The following is a 24,784-nucleotide window of genomic DNA, read 5'->3' as shown; positions in this document are numbered from 1 at the left end:
GGAACGGTAGCCCCAAAACATAAATTTAAAAATTGTGACTGAATAAAGAGACTTAATCGTGAGGAATGTCTTTAAATTTTTTGACTTGGAATGTAAACGGTTTGAATGAAAAATCTAAAAGGAATAAACTAGAAAAAATTGTGAGGAATAAAAACTATGATGTGATCTGCTGGCAAGAAACACACGTAGCCAAAAAACACAAACACATATTGATAAATAAAAAGCTGGGAGTAGAGTTTATCAATTCGGATGTAGAAAAAAAAAGAGGGTTAGCAATTTATGTTAAAGAAAAATGGGAGCCAGTACTGATTTGCAAAGATGAAGAAGGCAGAATCCTGGGAGTTCAAATTAACCATCAGGGGGGAAAATTTAATGTGGTAACCGTATATGCACCCAATACAAAGAAAGCAGATTTCTTTAAAAAACTGGAGCAAATGTTATTAGAACTAGAAAATCACAAGTTAGTTCTGCATGGAGATCTGAATGGAGTACCATCTCCAGAATTAGACAGAAATGGGAAAAAGAGGAAATCGAACCAAGGGAAACTCCCCAAATCATTTAATAATCTACAAGAGAATCTGGACCTAATTGATATCTGGAGGCATAAAAATCCAATAACGAAACAATTCACGTACTTTTCAGAACCACATCAGAGCTGGGGCAGAATCGATCAGATCTGGGTTTCAAGTAAATTATCAACAAGAACAATGAAATGTGAAATACAACCCAGAACCCTTTCTGACCATAATCCAATACTGTTGGAAATAAAATGTAAATCATCTGGCCCATATAGATGGAGATTGAATGAATATTTACTTGAAAATGAGGATATAATTGAAAAGGCTAAGATTACCCTTAAAGAGTATTTTGAAACGAACCTGAATAAAGAAACAAAAATTAATGTAGTCTGGGACGCCAGTAAGGCGGTCCTAAGAGGATTGTTTATTCAGCAAAATGCATTCAGAAAGAGATTAAGAGAATCAAAGAGGGAAGAAATAGTCAAGCAACTGGGGGAATGTGAGAAAAAATTAATAACGAACCCTAGTGACGAAAGGACCAAACAAATCTATAAAATGTTGCAAACGCAATACTCGATATTGATAAGTCAAGAGGTAGAATGGAGAATTAGATCAATGAAGCAAAAGTATTTTGAATCTGCGAATAAAACGGGGCGGTTACTGGCGTGGCAACTTAGAAAAAAGAAAAAACAGAACGTGATTAACAAAATCCAAGTAGAAGGACAAATACTTGAGGACCCCGCTAAAATAGAGGAAAGGTTTCTTCAATTTTACAAAAACTTGTATAAAAAGGAAGAGGAAGACACGGAAGAAATTGATAAGTACTTGGAAAAGAATAGAAAAGAACAGCTGACGGATGAGGAGAAAAACTACTTAAACAAACCAATAACGGTTGACGAGATCAAGGAAATAATTAAGAGGATGAAATCAGGGAAAGCACCAGGCCCTGATGGGCTATCCCAAAAGTACTACAAAGTCTTAGAAGAATATCTGGTCCCGGTTCTCTGCAAAGTAATAAATAATATCCTACAAGGAGGTTCGGTGCCTGACTCTTGGAAAGAGGCGCACATCACGTTAATCCCCAAATCAGATCTGGATAAGCTGGACATAAGAAACTATAGGCCGATATCACTACTCAATAATGATTATAAAATATTTGCAGGAATAATGGCAAACAGGCTTAAAGAATATCTATCGAAATCGGGACTTCCGGGTCGGCGCCATCGCCGAATGGCGGACTCCCTCCGAGCTCCGGAGGGAGTCGGCTGGGTAGGGGTCGGGTCCTGCCATGCCGGCGACGCGGGGACCCTCAAAAACCATGGGCGGAGATGCCCATGGACTTGGTGACTCGGCGGGCACCGTTTGCGCCCCCCCGACCCGTGAAGGAGCCTTTTTAAAGGCTGCGGAGCGGGTGACGGGGGGGGTGTGGTGCTGTGAGTCCAATGCTTCCCCTGCCCAGCAAAGCCGCATGCCATTCGGCGGAGAGCAACGACTTCTTCTTTGAAAATTTCGGATTTGGACTAAAAGGAACAACCCGTGAGTAAATTGATTGGACTTAAAAGGGAAATTTGATCTTTGAATTTGGAGCGAGCGGGGGGAGTGCAAAAAGGAAGTCCACCCCCCCCTGTTGTAGATGGCTCAACGCAAGGATTTGACAACTAAGATCGAGAGATGAACTTGTTTACCTGAAAAAAAAAATTAATTTCACGAAGGGAAATTACAATAATTGTGCTGGAGGAGAAGACTGATTTGTGGGAACTAAAATGCAACCCCCCCGGGAACCGGGAACGATCCACTATGAGAGACTGGTGAAGAGACACAGAAACTTTGACAGCTGTCAAAGTAGCTGTCAAAGCAGGAAAATAAAAGAGAACTTTGTTACGATGGCTTTGCTGGTTAGATTTGTTACAATTTGGACATAAATTATTGGAAATAAAGGCAACAAGTTATTTGACTTTTGGGTCTGATTTTGAAAGAAATTAAGTTACCATATTCCCTCTAGAGGGAGGCTGGGACATTGCAACAGTAGCAGCAAGTGGAAAAATACTATGAATTTGAGCAGGATCTGTTATCTCTTGGGAAAGCTGCAAAAACGAAGCATTATTTTGTCTACAGAGGTTTCTATACTAAAGGAGACAATGGATTTATCTATTGAAGAAAGGAAGGGACTTGACGCAAGTTATGTTCCTGAATAACAAAAGCCTCTGTGGAGAACAAGAAGTTTCTGAATTAGAAGGTTTCTGCAGCAGAACAGGAAAAAGCAACCTGAGGAATAAGAGCTGGACCAAATTTGAAGCCGGAGTATTTGGAACATCCAGACTTTAAAAGGACCAAGAAATAGAATTTAAGTTAGACTCTTAAACATAGAGGTCTGGATGGAAGAACAATGACTTTTTCTGAGAGTTTTTTCGAGATTGGACTTTCTGAAATTAAAAGCTATCAAAAGACGGCAAAGTGGAGTTGAGATATAGACGTGGATACACCAGGCTGGCAGTAGACAATGGATGAACTTTGGGGATTGGAACCGGGGAATGGGGGGGGGGGAGAGAGATTTGGAATCCAAAGGCTGTAAAATTATATATTATTTCTTTCTTTTCTTTTTTCATGTTTGTTGTTTGAAAATAGGGGAATTCGTGGAAGGGAAATGGGGTCGATCTTAGGGAATTATATAAAATATAAGGAGAAATGGTTCATTAAGATAAATAAGATAAATTAATTTGGAATAAATGGGTTATTTAAAATTACAAATAAGGTTTTAAAATTTGGAGTAAGAATCTGTGGAATCAATTTAAGGGAAATGGAATACAAGGGGGGGGGGAGTCCGGGAAAGATGCCACTGAAACCAAGTGTAAATCATATTTGTTTTTTTTGTTTTTTTTGTTTTCTTGCTATCTTTCCTTTTTATTCTGGAAATTTTTTAATAAATATTATTAAAAAAAATAAAAAAAAGAATATCTATCGAAATCTATCCATAAAGACCAAACAGGATTTCTCCCTAACAGGCATTTAAAGGACAATGTAAGACATATAATAAATATTAAGGAGTACCTGGAATTTAAGATCGATGTCCCCGCAGCCCTAATTTTCATTGATGCCGAAAAGGCATTTGATAATGTGTCGTGGAGGTTTCTACTAAAAGGTATGGAGAGGGTTGGTATAGAGGGGCCCTTTTTTGAGGGTATAAAGGCGATTTACGCAGACCAAAGGGCCAAACTAATTATTAATAACAATTTAACTAGCTCATTTGTGATCTCGAAGGGTACAAGGCAGGGCTGCCCTTTATCCCCCCTCCTATTTATTATGGTACTGGAAGTGATAACAAATAAGATCAGGGAAACCCCCGAAATAAAGGGAATTAGAGTAGGGGACAAAGAATATAAACTAAAAGCATATGCCGACGATTTGGTGATATTGTTAGGAGAACCAGTAGTGAGTATCGGTAAAGTTATAGAGTTGCTTGAGGAGTTTGGAAATCTGTCCGGCTTTAGGCTAAACAAAGTCAAAACTAAAATGCTGACAAAGAACTTAACTAAAGAGCAAAGCAATCTGCTAGAGTTGAAAACAGGAATTAAGGTGGTGAAGAAGGTGAAATACCTGGGCATTTGGATCTCCGTGAAAAATATAAATTTAGTAGAAGACAACTATAAAAAGACCTGGAAGGAGATTAAAAAAGATCTGGATACCTGGGGCAGGTTAAGATTGTCTTGGTCGGGCAGAATGGCTGCAGTTAAAATGAGTATTCTCCCAAGGTTGCTGTTCCTTTTTCAGAATATTCCGGTGATTAGGGGCACAACAGCATTTAAGGACTAGCAGAGAACCCTGTCCAGATTCATTTGGCAGGGCAAGAGAGCAAGAATTAAATTTAAATTACTTACAGACCGTAGTGACAGAGGAGGATTTGCCGTTCCTAATCTGAAACTTTACTATGAGGCCGCGTGTCTGTGTTGGATCAAGGATTGGATTGCCTTGAAAAATGTAGACCTGCTGGATTTGGAGGGGTTCGATGCCAGATTTGGCTGGCATGTGTATCTATGGCAAGATAAGGAAAGAGCCCATAAAGGATTCTCCAACCACATATTTAGAGGTGCGCTACTCGAGGTATGGAACAGAAATAAGAAACTTCTAGAAAAAGACACCCCGTGGTGGTTATCACCAGTTGATATTCTGACAATTAAAAAACCTAATATGGAAGGTCAAAGATGGACCTATGAGGATCTATTGGTAAAATCAGATAAAGGGTGGAAGCTCAGACCCTATGAAGAACTGAAGGATAAATTAACAATCTGGTTGCAATTTTACCAAATTAACTCCCTATGGAATGAGCATAAAAAAATAGGGATGAGCGAGAAAAAGTCCAGATTTCAGGTGGAAATAATAGAAGGAAACTCCAAACTCGTATCTAAAATGTATAGTCAACTATTAGATTGGGATATGAAGGATGAAGAGGTAAAGGAGGTGATGACCAAATGGGCCATAGACCTTGGTTACAATCTGGACTTCGACAGATGGGAGAAACTCTGGAATAACGACATGAAATTTACAGCATGTGTTGACCTTCGAGAAAACTTACAAAAAATGATGTACAGGTGGTATCTTACCCCTGTGAAACTGGGGAAAATGTATAAGACGGGGGACAAGTCTTGCTGGAAGTGCAGGGTAAAGGAAGGAGACTTCCACCATATGTGGTGGACCTGCAAAAAAGTGAGAAGGTTTTGGGGACTTATCTATGACGAGCTAAAAAAGATCTTGAGATATACCTTCCCTAAAAAACCCGAAGCCTTTCTTCTAGGGATGGTTGGGAAGGAGATTAGACAAGAAGATCAAACCATGTTTCAATACGCAATGGTAGCAGCCAGGATACTGCTGGCGCAAAACTGGAAAACCCCTAATATTCCAACCATCAGGGACTGGCAATCCAAATTATTCGAATATATAGAGTTAGCAAGGATGACACAGAAGATCAGGCAGCAGAAAAATGAAAAATTTATTAATGACTGGAGCAAATTTTTTATATATATGGAAACAAACTTAGGAAATATTAAAATTTCAGTGGGCGATACATAAAGTTTGAGAGGTGTAAATAAAGGAGATAAAAATACCCCGTAGGAAGATAATGTGGGATTACAACTCAAGCCGTTTTGAAGGGAAGTCAATCACTGTTGGTGACGGGTGGGTGTGTTCTTTGTTAGTGTTTTTTGGTTGTTGTATTTGTTGGTGAGTTTGGGTCTTGTTTTTTGACGTTGTTTACCTTTGTTTTCCTTTGTTCTTGCTTTGTTTTTTATGTTTTTCTTTGTGATTTTCTTTTCTCATGAAAAAGAGCTTAATAAAAATAATTAAAAAAAAAAGAAAGTTAAGAAACCGGTAAAAACAAACAAACAAACAAACAAACAAACAAACAAACAAACAAACAAAAAACATAATTCAAGCCTGGCTGTACTGGTTTTCATTTTTCATCTGACCAGTAGCTGCTTGCTTCAGCTTATTCTCCGTCTTCTCCTGGGCAGGTCTGGGAGAAAGTTCCCCCCCTGTGAGCCTAGCAGCTCCATCCGTGGTTGCACACAGGACATGGACCCAGTGGCCTTTGGGGTGTACACAGAGTTCTTCACCCATGCTCAAAGCATCTGTTATTTCCTGCACAATGAGGCCTGGCAACAACGAGCCCAAGATACCATGCACAGGTAAGGAAAATGGGGCTCCTTCTTCCTCTAGAGAGCAACTAGCCTGGAAGCGTAGTTCCCAGTTTCAATCTCCAGGGAAGGCTGGGAATATCCCATACAGGGGTACCTCGGGTTAAGAACTTAATTCGTTCTGGAGGTCTGTTCTTAACCTGAAACTGTTCTTAACCTGAGGTACCACTTTAGCTAATGGGGCCTCCCACTGCCGCCACCGCGCAATTTCTGTTCTCATCCTGGAGCAAAGTTCTTAACCCAAGGTACTATTTCTGGGTTGGCGGAGTCTGTAACCTGAAGCGTCTGTAACCTGAAGCGCCTGTAACCCGAGGTACCACTGTACAGTCAAACCTCGGTTGTTGAACATAATCCATTCCAGAAGCCCATTCGGCTTCCAAAATGTTCAACAACCAAGGCGCAGGTTCCGATTGGTTGCAGGAGCTTCCTGCACTCCAGCAGAAGCCACGTCGGACATTCGGCTTCTGAAAAATGTTTGAAACCCAGAGCATTTACTTCTGGGTTTTTGGCATTCGGGAGTCGAAATATTCCAAAATGGAGGTGTTGTTTGGAATCCAAGGTTTGACTGTACCTGAAATCCTGAAGAGGCACTGCTAGTCACTGTAGGCAATACTAAGTTAGATGGCCCAATGGTCTGACTCTGTACAGTGGTACCTCTGGTTACAAACTTAATTTGTTCCAGAGGTCCGTTCTTAACCTGAAACCGTTCTTAACCTCTTAACCTGAGGTACTACTTTAACTAATGGGGCCTCCCACTGCCGCCGCGCCACCACCACGCGATTTCTTTTCTTATCCTGAGGTAAAGTTCTTAACCCGAGGTACTACTTCCGGGTTAGCAGAGTCTGTAACCTGAAGTGTTTGTAACCCGAGGTACCACTGTATAAGGCAAGTTCCTATGAAACAGCATGGGAGGGCAGAGAAAATTAAGGCCTGGTGAGAGCCCTTTGGAACCACTAAACATGTTAGTGGGGTTTCCCTTGACTGCTTCTAGGCACTTGTATGGGGAGGTCCACATAGCATAATTTGTATGCAGTCCTGTGTTTCCTGGTGATGCTTTGATCTTCCAGTGGTGGCTGATGCCCTTTGGGCCTAGTGAAGCACGAGAAGAGCAACTAATAATACATTGAGTTGGAACCAGAGATCACAACTGGCAGAGCCAACTAACTGGTTTTCTCACCATCCTCCTCCCTTAGAAAGATGCTAATCCTATGCATGCTTATACTGTACCTCTGATCTCAGTGTACTAAGCAGACCTACACAGGATTACTTTCTCTCTCTCTCTCTCTCTCTCTCTCTCTCTCTCTCTCTCTCTCTCTCTGAATCAATATCGTTCACAGTGATTCAGTGCACTTCCTGAGTGTGACTATCTTTAGGATGGATTCAATCACATACCAGCAAACTCAGATTGCACAACTATACAGTAGTTGATTGGGAGGTATTGCACTGCAAACTCACCTCCCCAAAAGATTGGGCTTTTTGTGAGATAGAAAGGGGTAGGAAAGTGCACAGCCAAGCATGGGATAAGACTTGCTTTGATGTCTTGTCATTTAACCTCCTGCAAACCAATCAGGATGAAAGCTCAATCACAGCTCCTCTGGAAGCATCCCCAGACATCAAGGAAGAAGATAGAAAGGAAGAGTGCGTTGTTACCGTGGGAGGAAACTGATGAAAAGAGAGTGGGTCAAGTGGTTTTTACAGAGGGGGGTAACACTTCCAGTTGCCCATAGCAAAAAAATAATAATAATAATCTCCCCCTACCCCCTTCCTTTTTAAAACCACACTGCAGTCTCAACAGGTAAAGATGCCCATTTATATTCATCCAATCCGCACCAGCACTCATGCAAGAGGACAACGTGTAGGGAGTTTCCTGCTCTTTCTGCTTGCTTCTTTCATTGCTCAGCAGCAAAGAGGAGGAGAGCCAGGAGAAGATCAGGGTTGGGGGCCCTAACTGGAGCACTGGCAGCTGCCTGACCCTACCACTATCCCTGGACTGACAACCAGGATAGGAGGGCAAAGAGGTTGGGTGGAGGTCTTTGGTATGTCTAATTTTGTTCTCTTCCCAACCCTTTGTTAGGGTAAAGAAGTTGCCAATTCTCAGTATGAATGAGGTGCTCTTTCCTGTCTACTCCCTCCTCAAAGACCGCTCCTTGACTAGCAGCTGGGCTGGACAGCAGGCAAGCTAAGCGTTGGGTTTCCATCTGAGCCATTGGAACCGGCAGCACCAAAGTAGGGCACTTGTTCTACATGGGGAGAGCTACCCCAGAGTGACACTCTTAATTCCAGCATTTCCCAGAGCAGACTAGCTTCAGTGTGACAGGATAGTCTAATTTGGGAAGCGTGGACCATCAGATCCGCTTAACATCAACATTTGTCTGGTTGACACTTGGTGGAAATCTAGAACAAGCGACTTGGAGCAGGGAGGGGAAGAGCAAAGCCGCGTGCTGTATTTTGACTTTTCCTCTAGGGAGTACCGTATTTTTCGCTCTGTAAGACGCACCAGACCACAAGACGCACCTAGTTTTTGGAGGAGGAAAAAAAGAAAAAATATATTCTGAATCTCAGAAGCCAGAACAGCAAGAGGGATAGCTGCGCAGTGAAAGCAGCAATCCCTCTTGCTGTTCTGGCTTCTGGGATAGCTGCGCAGCCTGAATTCGCTCCATAAGACCCACACACATTTCCTCTTACTTTTTAGGAGGGAAAAAGTGAGTCTTATAGAGCAAAAAATACGGTAATTGCAGCTCACCAAAATAAGGAAGCACAAGGCAGGGCTGGGGAACCTGTGGCCCTCCATACACCCTTGAAGGCCAACTCTCACCATCCCCAGGCAGCAGAACCCATGGTCAGTGAAGGATGGGAGTTGCAGTCCAGCAACTTCTGGGGGGGGGCCACAGGTTCCCCACCACTGGTATAATGGACGCTGCCTGCATCTGACAGTTCCTGCTCCCTTGTTGCCCAAAATACTGTAGTTGTGGCATCAAAGCCCTCTAGGCTTGCCCCAAAGGACTCAAGTATATTTTTGGGTTTTTATAACGTGGGCGGTGGGGAGGTGTGATGGACTTGGAACCTGTATGGTTGGCCAACACAGTAGGGTGCAGGCACTATAGGGAACCTATTGTGTGGAATCTGGGAGTGAAAACTGGAGTCTGTGAACCCTAGCCCTCCATTGTAATCTAAAAATAAAGTATCTAGCCCTTGAAGGGCTGGCAGGTTAGAAGTTGTAACTTCTAGGTGGCCTTGAACCCTTTTAATCTCCTTTCTGAAATTAATGCTCTGATCCTATGCATGCTTAACTAGACATCAAGTCGTACTGAGTTCAGTGGGACTTATTCCCAAGTCAGAGTGCATAGAGTTGCAGCCAGATTCCTTCAAGGGATGAAATGACTTCACCCAAGGAGGCTGCCCGCAGAGCAGAATATCTGGGCTTCAGCACCTTCCTGGCGCAGTGGGTATGCTGTGTGGTTAAGATGTTCCTGGTCATAATGAATTGGTTCCTGCCTTCTCTGCCTGTTCCAGGCTGACGTCCTCTTCAGAGACTGTGGCCCGCCAGCTGGAATCCACCCATCAGCTTGCTGGAGAGATCGCCCAGGCACAGGATGCCACCTTGCGCTCTCAGGAGCAGATCCTGCAAGATGGGGAGCTGCTACATCAGATGCTGCGTGACTCCTCCCAAGGTAGGCTGGGAGTTGGGTGGTTGGGTAGGGATTATGATCTCTGAAACAAACAAAGCTGCATTATAAAATGAAAAGTTGTACAACAATGTGCTATGGTCCTGAAGATACTGTTGAACTACAGCTCAGATCATCCCTGACTGTTGGTCATGCTGGATGAGGGTGATGGGAGCTGGAGTCCAGCAGCATGGGGAGGGGCTTCCAGAGTCCTATGCTAGATTATTTGAGTTCTCATCCTTCTCCTGCACCATGTCCAGAAAGTGGTGTTGGGGGATGAGTGTTCAGGCCCCTGGGCTCTCACTTGTGGGGTGCCTCAGGATTCCATCCTCTCCCCCATGCTTTTTAACATCTACATGAAGCTGCTGGGAGAGATCATCAGGGGGTTTGGCCTGGGTGTTCATCAATATGCGGATGATACCCAGCTCTACCTCTCTTTTAAATCAGAACCAGTGAGGGCAGTGAAGGTCCTGTGTGAGTGTCTGGAGGCAGTTGGAGGATGAATGGGGGCTAACAGATTGAGGTTGAATCCTGACAAGACAGAAGTCCTGTTCTTGGGGGACAGGGGGCAGGTTGGTGTGACGGACTCCCTGGTCCTGAATGGGGTAACTGTGCCCCTGAAGGATCAGGTGCGCAGCCTGGGAGTCATTTTGGTTTCACAGCTGTCCATGGAAGCGCAAGTCAATTCTGTGTCCAGGGCAGCTGTCTACCAGCTCCATCTGGTACACAGGCTGAGGCCCTACCTGCCCACAGACTGTCTTGCCAGAGTGGTGCATGCTCTAGTTATCTCCCGCTTAGACTACTGCAACGCGCTCTACATGGGGCTACCTTTGAAGGTACTTGGAAACTGCAATTAATCCAGAATGTGGCAGCTAGACTGGTGACTGGGAGTGGTCACCAAGACCATATAGCACAGGTCCTGAGAGTCCTACATGTTTCCGAGCACAATTCAAAGTGTTGGTGCTGACATTTAAAGCCCTAAACGGCCTCTGCCCTGTATACCTGAAGGAGCATCTCCATCCCCACCTTTCAGCCTGGACACTGAGGTCCAGCACCAAGGGCCTTCTGGCAGTTCCCTCACTGTAAGAGGTGAGGTTACAGGGAACCAGTCAGAAGGCCTTCTCGGTAGTGGCACCTGCCCTGTGGAATGCCTTCCCATCAGATGTCAAGGAAATAAGCAACTATATTACTTTTAAAAGACATCTGAAGGCAGCCCTGTTTAGGGAAGTTTTTAATGTTTAATGCTGTATTGTGTTTTTAATATTCGGTTGGGAGCCGCCCAGAGTGGCTGGGGAAACCCAGCCAGATGGGTGAGGTAGAAATAATAATGTGTTGTTGTTGTTGTTGTTGTTGTTGTTGTTGTTGTTGTTATATTACACAGACATCCCTGTCCTAGTACCCCCTTTTCCTGAAACAGAACCCATTCCCCAGTGCTGCACTAGTATTAAAAACCAAACCCTTCTTTCAAATATGCAGATACCGGGGGAATTATCTCAGGGGTTGGGAACCTTTCTCCCCTCATGCTAACCTTTGTGGGGTCACATACCAGTGGTAGATGAGGCCAGAATCAAAAGTGGGCAAAGCAAAGGATGCAGGTCTTACCTTTGTGCCTTTGTACTCCAGCCATAACTGAGAAAATCCATTTGGAGGCCGCCAAATTTTGGCCTCACACAGGGCGTTACATTACGAAAGATTACCAAAGATCACCTGACAACACACTGCCTCTGCCTCTGGTAGTACTGTAAAATGTGAGAGAGTTTCTTTTCAGAGCTGCAGCAAGCAGGAGAAAGAAGTGATACTTTAAAATAAATACAGTGGTACCTCGGGTTAAGTACTTAATTTGTTCCAGAGGTCCATACTTAACCTGAAACTGTTCTTAACCTGAAGCACCACTTTAGCTAATGGGGCCTCTCATTGCTGCCGCGCCGCCAGAGGACGATTTCTGTTCTCATCCTGAAGCAAAGTTCTTAACCCGAGGTACTATTTCTGGGTTAGCGGAGTCTGTAACCTGAAACATATGTAACCTGAAGCATATGTAACCCGAGGTACCACTGTACATATCTGCATGCCCCATGCTCTGTATCATCTGTGTGGGACAAAACATATGGCTTACAGGGGGAAGATAATAAATGGAACAAATGGAAATGGGATGCTTATGTTCTCTTTCCACCTAGTTTCTGGTTTTAGCTGGGAGAGGAATGCGGATGGCACCTTGCTGCCTTGCCTCTCTCCTCTGCAGGGGTGCGCCAGGCCTTCCAAGAATTGCAGGATTCGGCCTTTGAGCAGCGAGTAGCCTTTGCTGAGATCTTCAACCGGGTTACATTTCTGCACCGCTTTGTCGTTGGGGAGTCCAGCGCTCTCTACTCGATCTTCTTCCATCTCCTAAGTGGGGCTGCCAGCTTGGTGCTGACCTCTAGCCAACGGACTGCAGGAGCACGGTAAGGAAATGGGTGTGGATGGAAGATGCAAAAGATCCCCCTGGAGGACAGACACTCCAGCCTGATCAAAACATGTAGGCTGGCTTGAGAGATGGGATGGGAGGATTTCCAGCAGGGCTGCTGCGTACCTCATTTTTTAAACAGTCCTCTTATTCCAGGCATTGGCCACCTTGGCCACTATGGGCACACCTGGAAATCGAAGAAGCTGCCATTGGCAACATATCCCACTAAAACACACATATTCTTCTCAGTGCTTTTTCTAGAAAAAGAGGTGCAGGAACTCAGCATGTTCTCTTAGAATGGCAATGGTGCCCACCTGAGAGGTGCTGGAACTGAGTTCGGGTGATTTCCGGCTGGAAAAAAAGGCCCTGATTCTTCCGTTCTCCCAGCAATTAGGTGTAAGAAAGGTGTTTTCACTTTTTCAAGCCCAATATTTTTAGCAGGGGGAGGAGAGTTGATCCTCCCCCAGGAATATCACTCCTCTCCCCTAATGCCCCTCCCAATTAACTTTGAAAAAAGCTTTTGATTGCTGCCAGTGCAAGGCTTCTGGCATGCAGGCCAGGTGGGTGTGTTTGGTGGGTGGAGCCACATCCAGGGAGGGGAGGACAAACCTTTTTCCAGCTGTGACCAACAAGAGTTGGCTTTTTTCAAGACTAATTGCAGTAGAGGAAGGAGCAGGATGAACCCCTGGCGACCCCTTATTCTACTTGAAGGTTCACTTTAAAGATCAAGAACCTTAAGAATGGAGAGCAGGAGGGGGCCTTGAAGTCGCCAATAAACAGTTAGCAATTGGGTAGCAGACTGAGAAGGCACACAGGTCGGTGTTGCCCACTATGGTGAGATGTCCTCCTTTGGTTTATAATGCATTTTTTGGTGCCAGCATAGATTCAAGATCCAATCGAGGAGGGATGGGGAGTCTGTGGCCATGCATATGTTGTTAGACTACAGATCACATCATCCCCAACTTGCATGGGTGATGGTCATGGATGATGGAAGCTGGAAGCTGGAGTCCGGCATCATCTGGAAAGCCACAGGTTCAGGAACTCTGGCCTGACTGTGCAGAACGCAGATTTCTGTTTTCCTGAAATTTCTTGCCTGGCCCACAGTGGTTCAGCAGTTAAGTAGCTCTAGCTCTTAGTAAAAGCCCATGATTCTAAATACATTTTTGCAAGACCAATAAATTATGCATAGATAAACACTGCAAGATTCTGTTTCTAATATTTAGGTTTTTAGAGTTTTGTGTGGGTGGCAGCGGGTGAGGGGGGAAGACAGCATGTACCAGTGTACTTTGCACACCTAAACTGTCCATTGTCCCTAGCATAGGAGCCAACTCTTAGGGGCTGAGGTCCCTTCGTCCTCCCCAATAAATTATTTTATTGGGCTGCCCCCGCAAGTTGATGGCATTGCCATTCAAATGGTGCGCATGTGCCATGTCTTGTGATCAGTTATGTGGGGTGGGGCTTAGCTGCCCCAGCCCCCCCCTATTGTATTCAAGTTGGCAACCCTAGTCCCTAGAAGCCTGATTTCCCATTTGCAAACTTATTTCCCCGCAATAAGCACTAGAAACAAGCTATCTTTAAAAAGAAAGCTAAGGCTCTCAGAAGGCAAAGATTGGGCCCTGGATACCAGATAGCAGTCCCTGCTTGGGCACAAGCCAGGGACCTGGTGAAGCTTAGGGTTTCATTGGGGGAAACCGCTTAATTAGAGGAAAGGGCAAATCACGTTTTCTTGGGATTGCTATTTGACTTAGAGCTAAAGAGTGGGTTTTCTCTTGGAAAAGAAAACCCACTTGGCCCTGTGCTTGTTAGGCACGAGATGAGCAGAATCGTGGGAAAGCCCTTAAAATGGCCACCTCAATTTTTTAAAATAACTTTATTGAATAATACAATCAAATTTCCAAACACATCTGCAAAAAGACAATTATTTACATACTTGGCATACGAAAACCGCAAAAAAAGATAAGAAGAAAGAAAAAACGGGGGAAAGAAAGAAAAAGAAAAGAAAAAAGAAAGCTACTTTCCATAAACAACAATACCAAATTTATACCTACACACATTGTAAAATGCAAATCTTAATTAAAATATTTTTTAAAAGACTTCCACCACCTAAACCACACGTCTTTTGTTATTTAGTTCACCTTTACCTCTGTTCTTCACTTCCATCCCTTAAGATCTTCCGTAATCCATTAAACTCTTTACATTCTTTATGATCCGCACAAGGTTAGTCTAAACACAACCAAATTTTCGTAGTTGAGCCCTGTTTATGTAAGTATTCATTTAAACAACCCCACTGTTTTTGTACCATGTTTTTAGGTTTTCGCCTTATTAAGTCCGTCAATTTAGCTAACTCCAGGTACTCACATAGTTTACTTAGCCATTCTCTTTTTGTTGGTATATTATTTCCTTTCCAGTAGCTGGCTATCAATATTCTCGCTGCTGTCCTAAAGCACTTCCTTCTCTTAATGCCCCCCGCCCCCCCTTCTGTCTCCAGGTTTCCTCTGCTGACATTGGTGGGAGCAAACATTTACCTAGAGCGTGTCATCTGCAGCCTTCTGATGGATGAAGGGGACGGGGGCCAGGACTTGACGGTACGGCCTCTTCCTGCACTAATGGAATCCGAGTTGGAGTGTGGGGCAGGGGAGGGAGCAGGACAAGGTGCATCTCCGCAAACAAGCTGCCCCTGGAGTGACAATTTGATGCTGATTTCTTCTGAGGCCCCGTCTCGCCCTTCAAGCGTAGGTGGCTTGATGGGAGCCTCAGCCCCACTCCTTCCCCACGGCACTGTGGTGTCACCCTCACACTTGTCAAGAGAAGGCGTCCGCACTGGAGCTGGGAGGGGAGGGGAAATCTCTCTCTGCCACCTTCCTGGCTTGTCAAGCTTTGCCAGGTAGTGTTTTGCAGGCATTTTCAAGCATCTATTTCAATGCCGTAAGATCTAGAAACTGGCTTTTCATTTCATTTTCATTTTTAAATAAAAACTATCCCTCCCTCCCTGACCCCTGCTGCACGTGACACATTTGCCAAACAGAGCAGGAGATAAACAAGGATGGTATTTATTTTATATTTATTTAATGCATTTATGTCCCACCTTCTTCCTCCAAGGGATCTCAAGGTGGTGTACATGGTTCTCCCCTCTCCTCGTTCATTCCCTGTAACAACCCTGTGAGGTAGGCTAGGCGAAGGGGCAGTGAATAGCCCCCAAAGTCGCCAAGTAAGCTGCTTGGCTGAGTGATTATTTGAACCCTCATCTCCCATCGCGCTCCCCACTGCACCGATGACTTGAAAGACTGGAGTACTGACCCAACAGAGAGCTTTAGTGCATGCAGCGTTTCAGGCCAACCATTATTACACTGGCACTGCCAATGTTCCTGAAAACTGGCAGGTTTGTGAACCCCAGGTGCTGAGCAGAAACTTTTTCCAGGGCATCTGGATAGTATTATCCATCCACAATGGTTACAAAAGGAATGGGAAACACGGGGCTACCTAGATGATTTTAGATTCCCAGCCCCCCTCATCCCCAGCCCAATGGCCAGGGGCGATGGGAGTTCTAATCCAGCAATATCTGGGACAACTGAAGTTTCTCCATCCTTGTCTTATGGGAACTGAAAAGCCGGTTCCCAGGCACAACACACATTTAAATTCCAAAGAATCCTAGAATTATCTCTTGCAGAACTACAGTTCCCAGCACACTTAAACGGCAGTTCCCAGGATTCAGGGTGCGTATGTGGGCTTTCTTATGTAGGGTGGGTGGACAAAGGCATGTTTGTTGTTAGCCCCACCTCCGAATCTGGCCTAGCTGTGTCCCCTTGACCCAGTCCAGGTGCTAATATATGATCTACCAAATGCTGGCAGTCCCACTGAATTGCCCCCCTCCTGCCTCTCACCCTGTTCTTACAGGTTGCTGCTAATGGATTTCAAACCATTATAGTTAGAACAAAACAAAAATAAGCAAGAGGGATAGAGGAGGAGGGAGTTGGGAGGACAGATCACAACTCTGTTGGTCCCTCTGCTGCAAGACTACTGTCCAGCAACAAGACTTTGCCCCCAGCCAAATCTACTTGCAGGCTGGAAACTGTGCTGTTATCTCTATGAGTAATAATAGTCCTGAGGTTAATATGCTCACTGATCATGTGAGGAGGAAGCGAGGTGAGGAGGAAGGGCCTCAGGTTCCCCACACACTAATTGTTGTTTGCATTCCTGAAAGATGCCCGAGATACATGAATCACCAATTCTGTGGTAAAACCTGTATAATAAGGCTGCTGTCCAGTTCGTAACTTTCTTTTTCTCAACAATCCAGCAACACTACTGGCCTGTCTTTTAAGTAACCCTCTTATAGTTTTGGGGTGTGTTTTTTTTAAGAACTTCTCTGGTGATGATAAGCGTTTTGTTTAGCATATCCTTAAATCCATTCTCCATCCCACCTTATCTGGTTTTCCTGAAGGTGGAAGCTAGACGTGACCACAGTCGGCCATCCCTACCCTTGCCCTGCCCTGTGCTTGCATTCCAGGGGCTGGGCTGTTGTAGATTCCTAGGTCCCTGTAGTTGTTTTGCTGCCACTGCCAACCAAATCTGCATTAAATGGGACTATAGAGGTGTGGCTGCATGTTGCAGTTTAAATAAGGAGAGGGAAATCTTAAAGCTGTATATCTGGCTGGATCAGTGGAAGGCAGCCTGTGATGATGGGGAGATGAGCAAGTGAAGCAGAGGACAGGGCCAAGGGCTGTGTATGTTCTGGGTGTGTGCTGATTTTGTTATTCTTTTTTTAAAAAAAACAAAATCTAAATTCAGCAACAAGGTGACCCACATTTTCCACCAAGAAAAACTGGATTTTGCAACCTGTGTAAATTATGCAGATTAAGCAGCCTTAAATAACCACATGTTTTGTTAAGTACTACCTTGCTAAGTAGGATCAAGGCTAGAGTGGCAGGCAAGATGCTTTGGGGAACTCACAAATGTAGGTTCCATTTTGCTTGGGGCTGGGGGACCTGTCACCCTCCAGATACTCTTGAACTAAAACACCCATAATTCCTCACTATTGACTGTGCCAGCTGCGGCTGATGGGCGTTGGGGTCCCAACATCACCTGAGGGCCACAAGTTAGCCACCCCTGAATCTAGCTAATGTGCCTAATTACAGTATTGCTAAAAGTAACCCATGCTATTAGCAACCAGTGAATTTTACAAGTTAATTATTATTTACTTAAATTTTAATTTTCCAGCTGATACTTGAAATAATGTAGGTCAGGTTTCTACCCCTCATAACTACTAAAAAGCACAGCAACCCTGTCCTCTTTTACATTGACTCACCAGGATGAGGACCAGGCCTGACCCATGACATTTTGCTTCTTGGGGGCAAGCTGGCATTTCCACCGCCCTCCATTTTACCAGAGTTGACTGGCCTAGCTGTAGACTCTTACTGCAACACTGCAGGACTGTGTCTACCAAACACTATACCTGAGGGCATCAGGCCACGTGCAGAACAGGCCATGTGGCTGCCACAGCATTGCTCCACAACACCCTCCTGCCACACTGCCTGCCCCCAACACCTGTTGCTTGAGGAGAGGCAGGCAGCTGCCTCACTCCCCCTAAGATTAGGGCCGGTTCTGATGACGCTGGCTGATGAGAATCCCCCACATCTGGAAAGGTACTTTGGGAAGGCTGATGTTCTAGGGAGAACTCAAAGATTGTGTTCCTTCTTATACTGTAGGATGATCTGTGTGTCTCTGGTTGCACTGACTTGTCTTTCTTCACTTTAGGAGAGAATCTCCTTCTGGGTGGGCCTATCACGTCGCGGTTTTGCTGGTCTGGGCTTGGCTGTGGTGACTTATTTTATCTGGAGCTACAAAGACCCAGCCAAACAGAGCCAGGAGGTACTGCAAAGTCTACAGCAGACCCGGACAGAGATCCAGAGGCTTCTGCAAGAAACAGGTAGGGTGGTTTTGGGAAAGGGCTCTCTGGGAAATTAGCGACCAAGCCAAACAAATGCATATTCTTGCTAATCAGCATGAAAGGGGGCTAAGACCACAGAGATGTATTGCTGATGGGCAGACACTCAGACCAGAGAAATACAATTGGTAGAGAGGGCTCTGTGTGATGTCATTTCCCCTGCTCTCCTGGAAAGGAAGAAGCATATAGTCTCGTGCTTCCTGTTCCTCTCTCTCTTATTGGATGTGGACATGCTTCTGGTGGCTCCAGCATTAGGTGTATTCCTGAAGCTGGGTATACAGTAAATATAATAATTTTGCCTGCATAGTTTTTATTGCTGCCTTTGCTGTGAACCAATGCATGATCATAAAGTAAGTACATCTTATTTTAAAACTTGCTTTACAAGTTCTTACCTGATTCTTTGCTAAGTGGTTTAAGAAGGGGGGTGCCAGCTTCCTTCATAGCTGGAGTTGCTCAAAACAAGGCATTACAGCCTAATTCCTATGCTTTCAATTTTGCTGCCAAGAGTGGGATTTTGAAACTCTGTTCAACCCACACATGTGGATGCCTGGAGGGATAAATGGCAATGAATATATCCTCTCCCAGCCATTAAAATCCATCCCATAGGCCCTCCTATCAGCACTAAATTCCCTCGCATAAGACCTGGAGAGGGCATGTGAGGCTTTCCTTACCATAGCCATGTCCAAAGTCAGTTTCGGGGGCCTAATCCGGCCTGACAGTCAGTTCAATCCAGCCCCTGTGGCAGTTTATTTTCTGGAGTAAAATCTCCAACAACTTCAACCCTAAAAAAGCTGAACAATTTCAACCCCCAAAAAGCTCAACAACTTTGGTCGGCCCTCACATTGCTTCACTTCATCAAATCTGGCCCTCTTTGAAAAAAGTTTGGACAGCAGTGCCTTAGCAGATGGGAGCTAAGAAAAGGGCAGAAGCTGTTACTGGGACCCCAGGCCAACCTGGCCTGACTCTGTTCCTCCTGAGTATGCACTGACGTTCCCAGTGACTGATTCCTCCCCATCTCAAAGAGTCTGGGTGCTCACGCAATGAACATTTTTCCATTTTGAAAGGGAACCTATGCATGTACACAACTCATTGCAAATAGCAGGTGTGGGGGTGGCTGGAGAACAGAGTGCTGCAGTTGCCTAGCAACCATCACAGAGCATCCCCCCCATGTCCTCTTCCCCCTTGCCTAGCAAAAGTGCTGAGTCAGGGTCTCAAGGTCCAGCAACAGCAAGGTTGCCTCTCTAGAAGTGACCAGGAAATGGGCTGTGAAGAAAGTAGAGCAAGTCTGGGTGGATTATGTATGGGTTACCCTCTAGTAGCCTTTCCTAAACTCCACGTTGCCTTTGGATCAGTTATAGAAGAAGAGTTTGGATTTGATATCCCGCTTTATCACTACCTTGAGGAGTCTCAAAGCAGCTCACAATCTCCTTTCCCTTCCTCCCCCACAACAAACACTCTGTGAGGTGAGTGGGGCTGAGAGACTTCAAAGAAGTGTGGCTGGCCCAAGGTCACCCAGCAGCTGCATGTGGAGGAGCAGGGAATCGAACCCGGTTCACCAGATTACGAGTCCACTGCTCTTGACCACTACACCACACTGTTGAGCCTCATTCTCCCCTTAGTGATGCAGCATATTTGACCCAGGAGCCTCTTGGCTTGCAGCTTCCTTTTACACTTGCACTCCACAGACCTTGGAGGTTTTCTGCTCAGCTTGTGTGTGGTCTCTGCTTGCAGAGAGGCTACTGCCGAAACCAGAGCTCCTGCTTCTGGACTCTGAGGTCAATGCAGAGAACAAGGAATTCACCGACTCAGGATTCCCAAAGCTGCTGCCCTGCTCACAGCACAGAACTGCAATGGAAGTAAAGGAACACAGGGCTGACCAGAAGAAAAGTGAGTGACTTACAGTCATACCTTGGGTTACAGATGCTTCAGGTTGTGTTTTTCAGGTTACAGACGCGCCAAAACCAGAAGTACAGGTTACTTCCGGGTTTCGGCGGTCGCGCATGCACAGAAGTGCTAAATCATGCTTTGTGCATGCGCAAAAGCGTCAATTTGCAACCTGCGTGTGCACAGACGCAGCACTGCGGGTTGCAAACACTGCGAGTTGCAAATGTACCTCCTGCACGGATTATGTTCGCAACCCGAGCGTCCACTGTATTAGGAAGGAACTGGAAGGTGGCAGGTGGAGAGCTGGTGTGCTGGGGCAAGGGGGAGGCTGAAGCACTGGTCTCGAAGCAGAAAAAACTTTCTTTAAAATTCCAACATCCCAGTGAGGCTCACTGGATGGTCTTGAGCCAAATTCTCTCTTTTTCTCTCTCAGCCTAACCTACCTTGTAGGAGGTTGAAGCAGCATTTAGGAGGCAGAACAGACCACAAACACAATTGTGTTGAAAGCTGTCTCTTACTGCTGCTGTGCTTCTGAGGTGGGGAACCTAGGGGTCTCCAGGTGGTGCGGTACTCCAGCTCCCATTGGCCATGCTGCCTGGGGCTACTGGAAATTGGAGTCTAGTAACATCCGGAGGCCCACAGGTTAATGTAATCCTGCCCCTGACGAATGAAACCACCAGGAAAAGGGCCTTTCCAATAGTGGCCCCCAGTTTTGGAACAGCTTTTCCAGAGAGAATTCACCTAGTACCATTCCCGTGGTCTTTTCAGTACCAGGCAAAGACCTATCTGTTCAGCCAGACTGTTCCAATAACTCATGTCCTATCCATTTCTAAAATGTTGTGCTTTAACTTTTGGTTTGTGGCAGGCTTTTGTTTTCCCCACCCCGCCAGCTAAAACAAGTTGGCTTTGACACAGCTTGCATCCACACTTGCCCCTTTCTAAGGAATTGCTGTATGTTTGTTTGTTCGCCCTTGTGGAGCATCAAACTGTCTGTTCCAAAACATTGCATTCCAGCATTATCCCTGCTTTCCCTCTTGTGTTTTCGGTATCCTTGTCCTGTACCCACCTGGCTCGTGGCATGTTCAAAAAGATCAGTTGCAGCACTCGCCTGTACAGTAGGGCTAGGGAACCTGTGGCCCTCCTGATGTTGTTGGGACTCCAGCTCCCAGTAGCACAAGACAACATTCCAAGTGGTCAGGGATGATGGGAGTTGTGGTCCAACAGTAATTGGGGAGGGGACCAGGCTCCCTACCACTGCTGTGCGGTATAGAACAGGGATGCCAGTGAGATTCCCATCATCCTTGACCCTTGACCATGCTGGCTTGGACTGATGGAAGTTGAGAGTTCAATAACATCTGAACAGCATCATGATGGCCACCCCCAATGTCAACAGCAAAAATGTGGTTGAGGCTTTTCAGGGCTCCTGTGGCATTAAATAATTTCCTGCTTGCTGGGTCTGCCCTTTTCATTTATTCCTGTTGACTAGTACCCCAGCAAGCAGGAAACTTTTAATGAAAGTTGAAAAGGACCTTTGCTGAATGGGACTTGCTTCTTAGTAAGCACCATAACAGGTTCTTGGCCATAAGGAAGGATATTGCTGGATAATATAGATCTGTCAAGAAGTGATCTGTGGATCTTCTGCTTTAATCCCACTTCTAGCTGATTCTAGAAAAGTAGTGACTTGGCAATTCAAAAGGGATAGTAACTATAAGCCACCTGTGAGGATATTTGGGGTGAAGTTGCTTCTCTTGCCTAAATATCACTTCTGGAGCAACCAACAGTCTGCCATTTCCCACCCCTTCAGTGGAAGAGATGTGGACTAGCTGTCCCAAGCGGAGGGGGCGTTCTCCATCCCGCACGCGACGTTCTCCGTCCCGCACTCGACGCTCCCGGTCCCGCCAGCGCAGTCGGACTAGGAATGTCGCTGCCCAGCCGCTGGCAGTCCCTATACCTCTGGAGCAGGTGAGTTCACTGCATATGCTACGGATATGCACAGAAACCCAACAGCTGGAAACCAAAGTTCCACTTTGGGTCACTTGGAGGAAGTCTGCCCTATGGATTAGACTCGAGCAAAGGCGGGCAGGGAGAGAACAAGAAAAGATTAGCCTCCTGTTTCCAAGCACATCACTAGGAATTGGTTTTCAAAGGATTTGCCCCTAACCCCTTTTACTTTGACTCTAATTAATCAAAGTGGTAGCATCGGAACTCGGAACCCCTTTTTGATTCTATCAATTATTACTAACGTGAGTGGGTGTATTATGTGCGAGGGGACCTGGAACCCCAAAAAAGGGGGGTAAAAGTAATAGTGGATAGGAATCCAGTAGAATACTGGAGACTGGAGCAATCCTCCCTCTTCCTGAAAAGCGAGATGAGCTTTTGCTCACCTTTGGCTGGACTTAACTGTCCAGGGCTCTTTGTCCTTTATAAACTTCCCAAAGCAGCAGGGGTGCACATGCATGCTGTCAGGGAGCCTTGACAGCAGAATGGGTGTTAAGCCTGGCATCCCCAAACTCAGCCCTCCAGATGTTTTGGGACTACAACTCCCATCATCCCTAGTTAACAGGACCAGTGGTCAGGGATGATGGGAATTGTAGTCCCAAAGCATCTGGAGGGCAGTGTTTGGGAATGCCTGTGTTAAGCTGAAGCGGCAAAGAATTGGGCTCCCAAGACACAAGGAGAACGCACAGAATTCTATCAGGGAGATTAGTTTGTGAGGACAAACTACCCCTGACCCCAATTCCTCCTTTCATCTATAATTTTTTTTGATGTGTCACTTTATTCAATTAAGGAAAGCAGGAACAAGACTGAATCTTGTGTGTTCTTTTGCAAATCTGAGCTGACAGTTCAAAGCTCCTGTCCCAGTTATAGCATGGGAATAGGTGAGCCCTTCAGTCCAGCAGGACTCATCTTCTGTTAGCTTGCATAGCTTCTCTCACTTAGTATAATGGTGCAGTGCTTTGCATAATTTAGATTTTCTAGGAAGGGTGAGGGGAAGGAGATGTACAAGGCTGAAATCTCCCCTCCCCCCGTGGAAACCTTAACTCAACACACACACAAACCCAGAGTGTGTGTATATTTCAAGCCACTGGGGCTTAGGAACCATAGGGTGAAAAGGACTTCTTGTGTATTTTTGTGGAATGGTGGCGTGAGACTAGGGCCAGCTGCACGTTGTCTGTCACCACAGTGCGGAATGCAGTGTTTTGTTGCAAACAGACCTCTCATGGCTAAAATGTTAAGTTTTAGGCTTTAGAATTATGCATGCCAATGCAATAATTTTGCATTCATAGCCAATGCAAAAACAAAACAAAATCACCTTCTTGTAAACTTAATTGATTCATATAACAGTTTAAAGTTCTTGAGAGAAGATGACTTTTAAAAATGTTGACACAGTACTGCATTGCTGCAGTCCTACAGCAGACAGTGGTACAGCTTCTAACTTGGGAGTCCAGTGCAATTCTGAGAAACAAGTTTCTTGTGGCTTCAGTTCAAAATAGAACGTCTGCACCTTGTGGTTACAGAGACCCTTAAACATTTGGGGCAGGGGCTACTATATGATCAGGCTTCAATCTAGTGTGTGGCTGTGGTAATTAAACAGCAGAGGAAGCAATGCTGGAATCTCATGCATGTTTTGCTCATTCCTTCCTCTTGTATTTTGCTGTTCTGCTATAGAAACAAGCTTCCTTGCCCAAGAGAGCCAGTACTCTTTTAGCATATCTCTGCTATGTGTAATTTAACTTTCGGATGCTGCTCACAATGCACTGGAAGTAATGTAGTTTTCTAGCTTCGAAAATCCTGTTTTTTGTCTTATAATGGTTCAAAAAGTAGGACCGCAAAACCAAAGGTGCTCAGAAGGGCACTTTAAGCCAAATCTCTCACTTGTTGCAGGCTCTGCAGTGCAGCCTTCGGAGCCAGAGATCCTTGGAAGTGCCTCGCCCTCCAATCCATCATTAAAGCTGGGCTTGCGAATGGGAAGACTCCAAGGATACACCTATGCGGCTGAAGGGGAGATTTCTCTTATGGCTTCCAGCTCTGGACCTTAGCAGCCTCAGTTCCAGCCAGAGTGGGAATATTTTGGAAAGGAACAATACCCTGGGGTGTGTTTAGGTGTAATTTCATGCCCTGGATTGGGACAATGATGAGAGCAGGAATGAATTTTGCTGGACCTTAGCATAGAAGTGACTCCTCTCTGTAAGATCCTGAGCTACCTGCAGCAGGCAGTGACATTACACTCTAGGGCAGCCTTTCTCAACCTGTGCGTTCCCAGATGTTTTGGGACTACAACTCCCATCACCCCCAGCTAGCAAGGCCAGAGCTCAAGGATGATGGGAGTTGTAGTCCAACAACATCTGGGGACCCACAGGTTGAGAACCACTGAGTCTAGGGTCTAGAAGTGCCCCCCTCTTTTATTTAACCCAGCTAATCTTAATTTTTATCTGTTCAAGGGAAAGAACTGAAAGCAAGACCACTTCCACTCTTAATAAAGAAGAAATGTCATTTCCCCTCTACCATCCCCATCTCAGTGGAGCTTTGGCAAGTAACATGGACATGCGCCTTGAGTCACTTTCTCAGGCCTGCCCCCTTAAGACAGACACTTTCCCAGCTGCAAGCAAAGAGATGCAGAAGCCCAAGGACAGCCGACGATATGGACC

At 45.4% G+C, this 24,784-nt stretch overlaps 1 protein-coding gene across 2 annotated transcripts in view; it reads left to right on the top strand.

Moving 5' to 3' along the window:
- LOC307206720 (uncharacterized protein) overlaps positions 1 to 24,714 on the top strand; it is a 29,368-nt gene extending 4,654 nt beyond the window's left edge. For both annotated transcript variants that reach the window (XM_079960100.1, XM_079960101.1), the window contains exons 2-9: positions 6,023 to 6,196; positions 9,719 to 9,876; positions 12,110 to 12,308; positions 14,799 to 14,895; positions 18,062 to 18,233; positions 19,983 to 20,138; positions 21,940 to 22,097; positions 24,021 to 24,714. In XM_079960100.1, coding sequence (XP_079816226.1) covers positions 6,023 to 6,196; positions 9,719 to 9,876; positions 12,110 to 12,308; positions 14,799 to 14,895; positions 18,062 to 18,233; positions 19,983 to 20,138; positions 21,940 to 22,097; positions 24,021 to 24,086 — 1,180 coding nt within the window. In that variant the 3' untranslated portion in view covers positions 24,087 to 24,714. The remainder of the gene's footprint in view (positions 1 to 6,022; positions 6,197 to 9,718; positions 9,877 to 12,109; positions 12,309 to 14,798; positions 14,896 to 18,061; positions 18,234 to 19,982; positions 20,139 to 21,939; positions 22,098 to 24,020) is intronic.
- The last annotated feature ends 70 nt before the right edge of the window (positions 24,715 to 24,784 follow it).

The sequence above is a fragment of the Podarcis cretensis genome (genome assembly GCF_951804945.1).
Source record: "Podarcis cretensis genome assembly, chromosome: 17".
NCBI lineage: Eukaryota > Metazoa > Chordata > Lepidosauria > Squamata > Lacertidae > Podarcis > Podarcis cretensis.
Note: the sequence above shows the minus strand (reverse complement) of the source record. Positions and strands in the feature narration are given on the sequence as shown.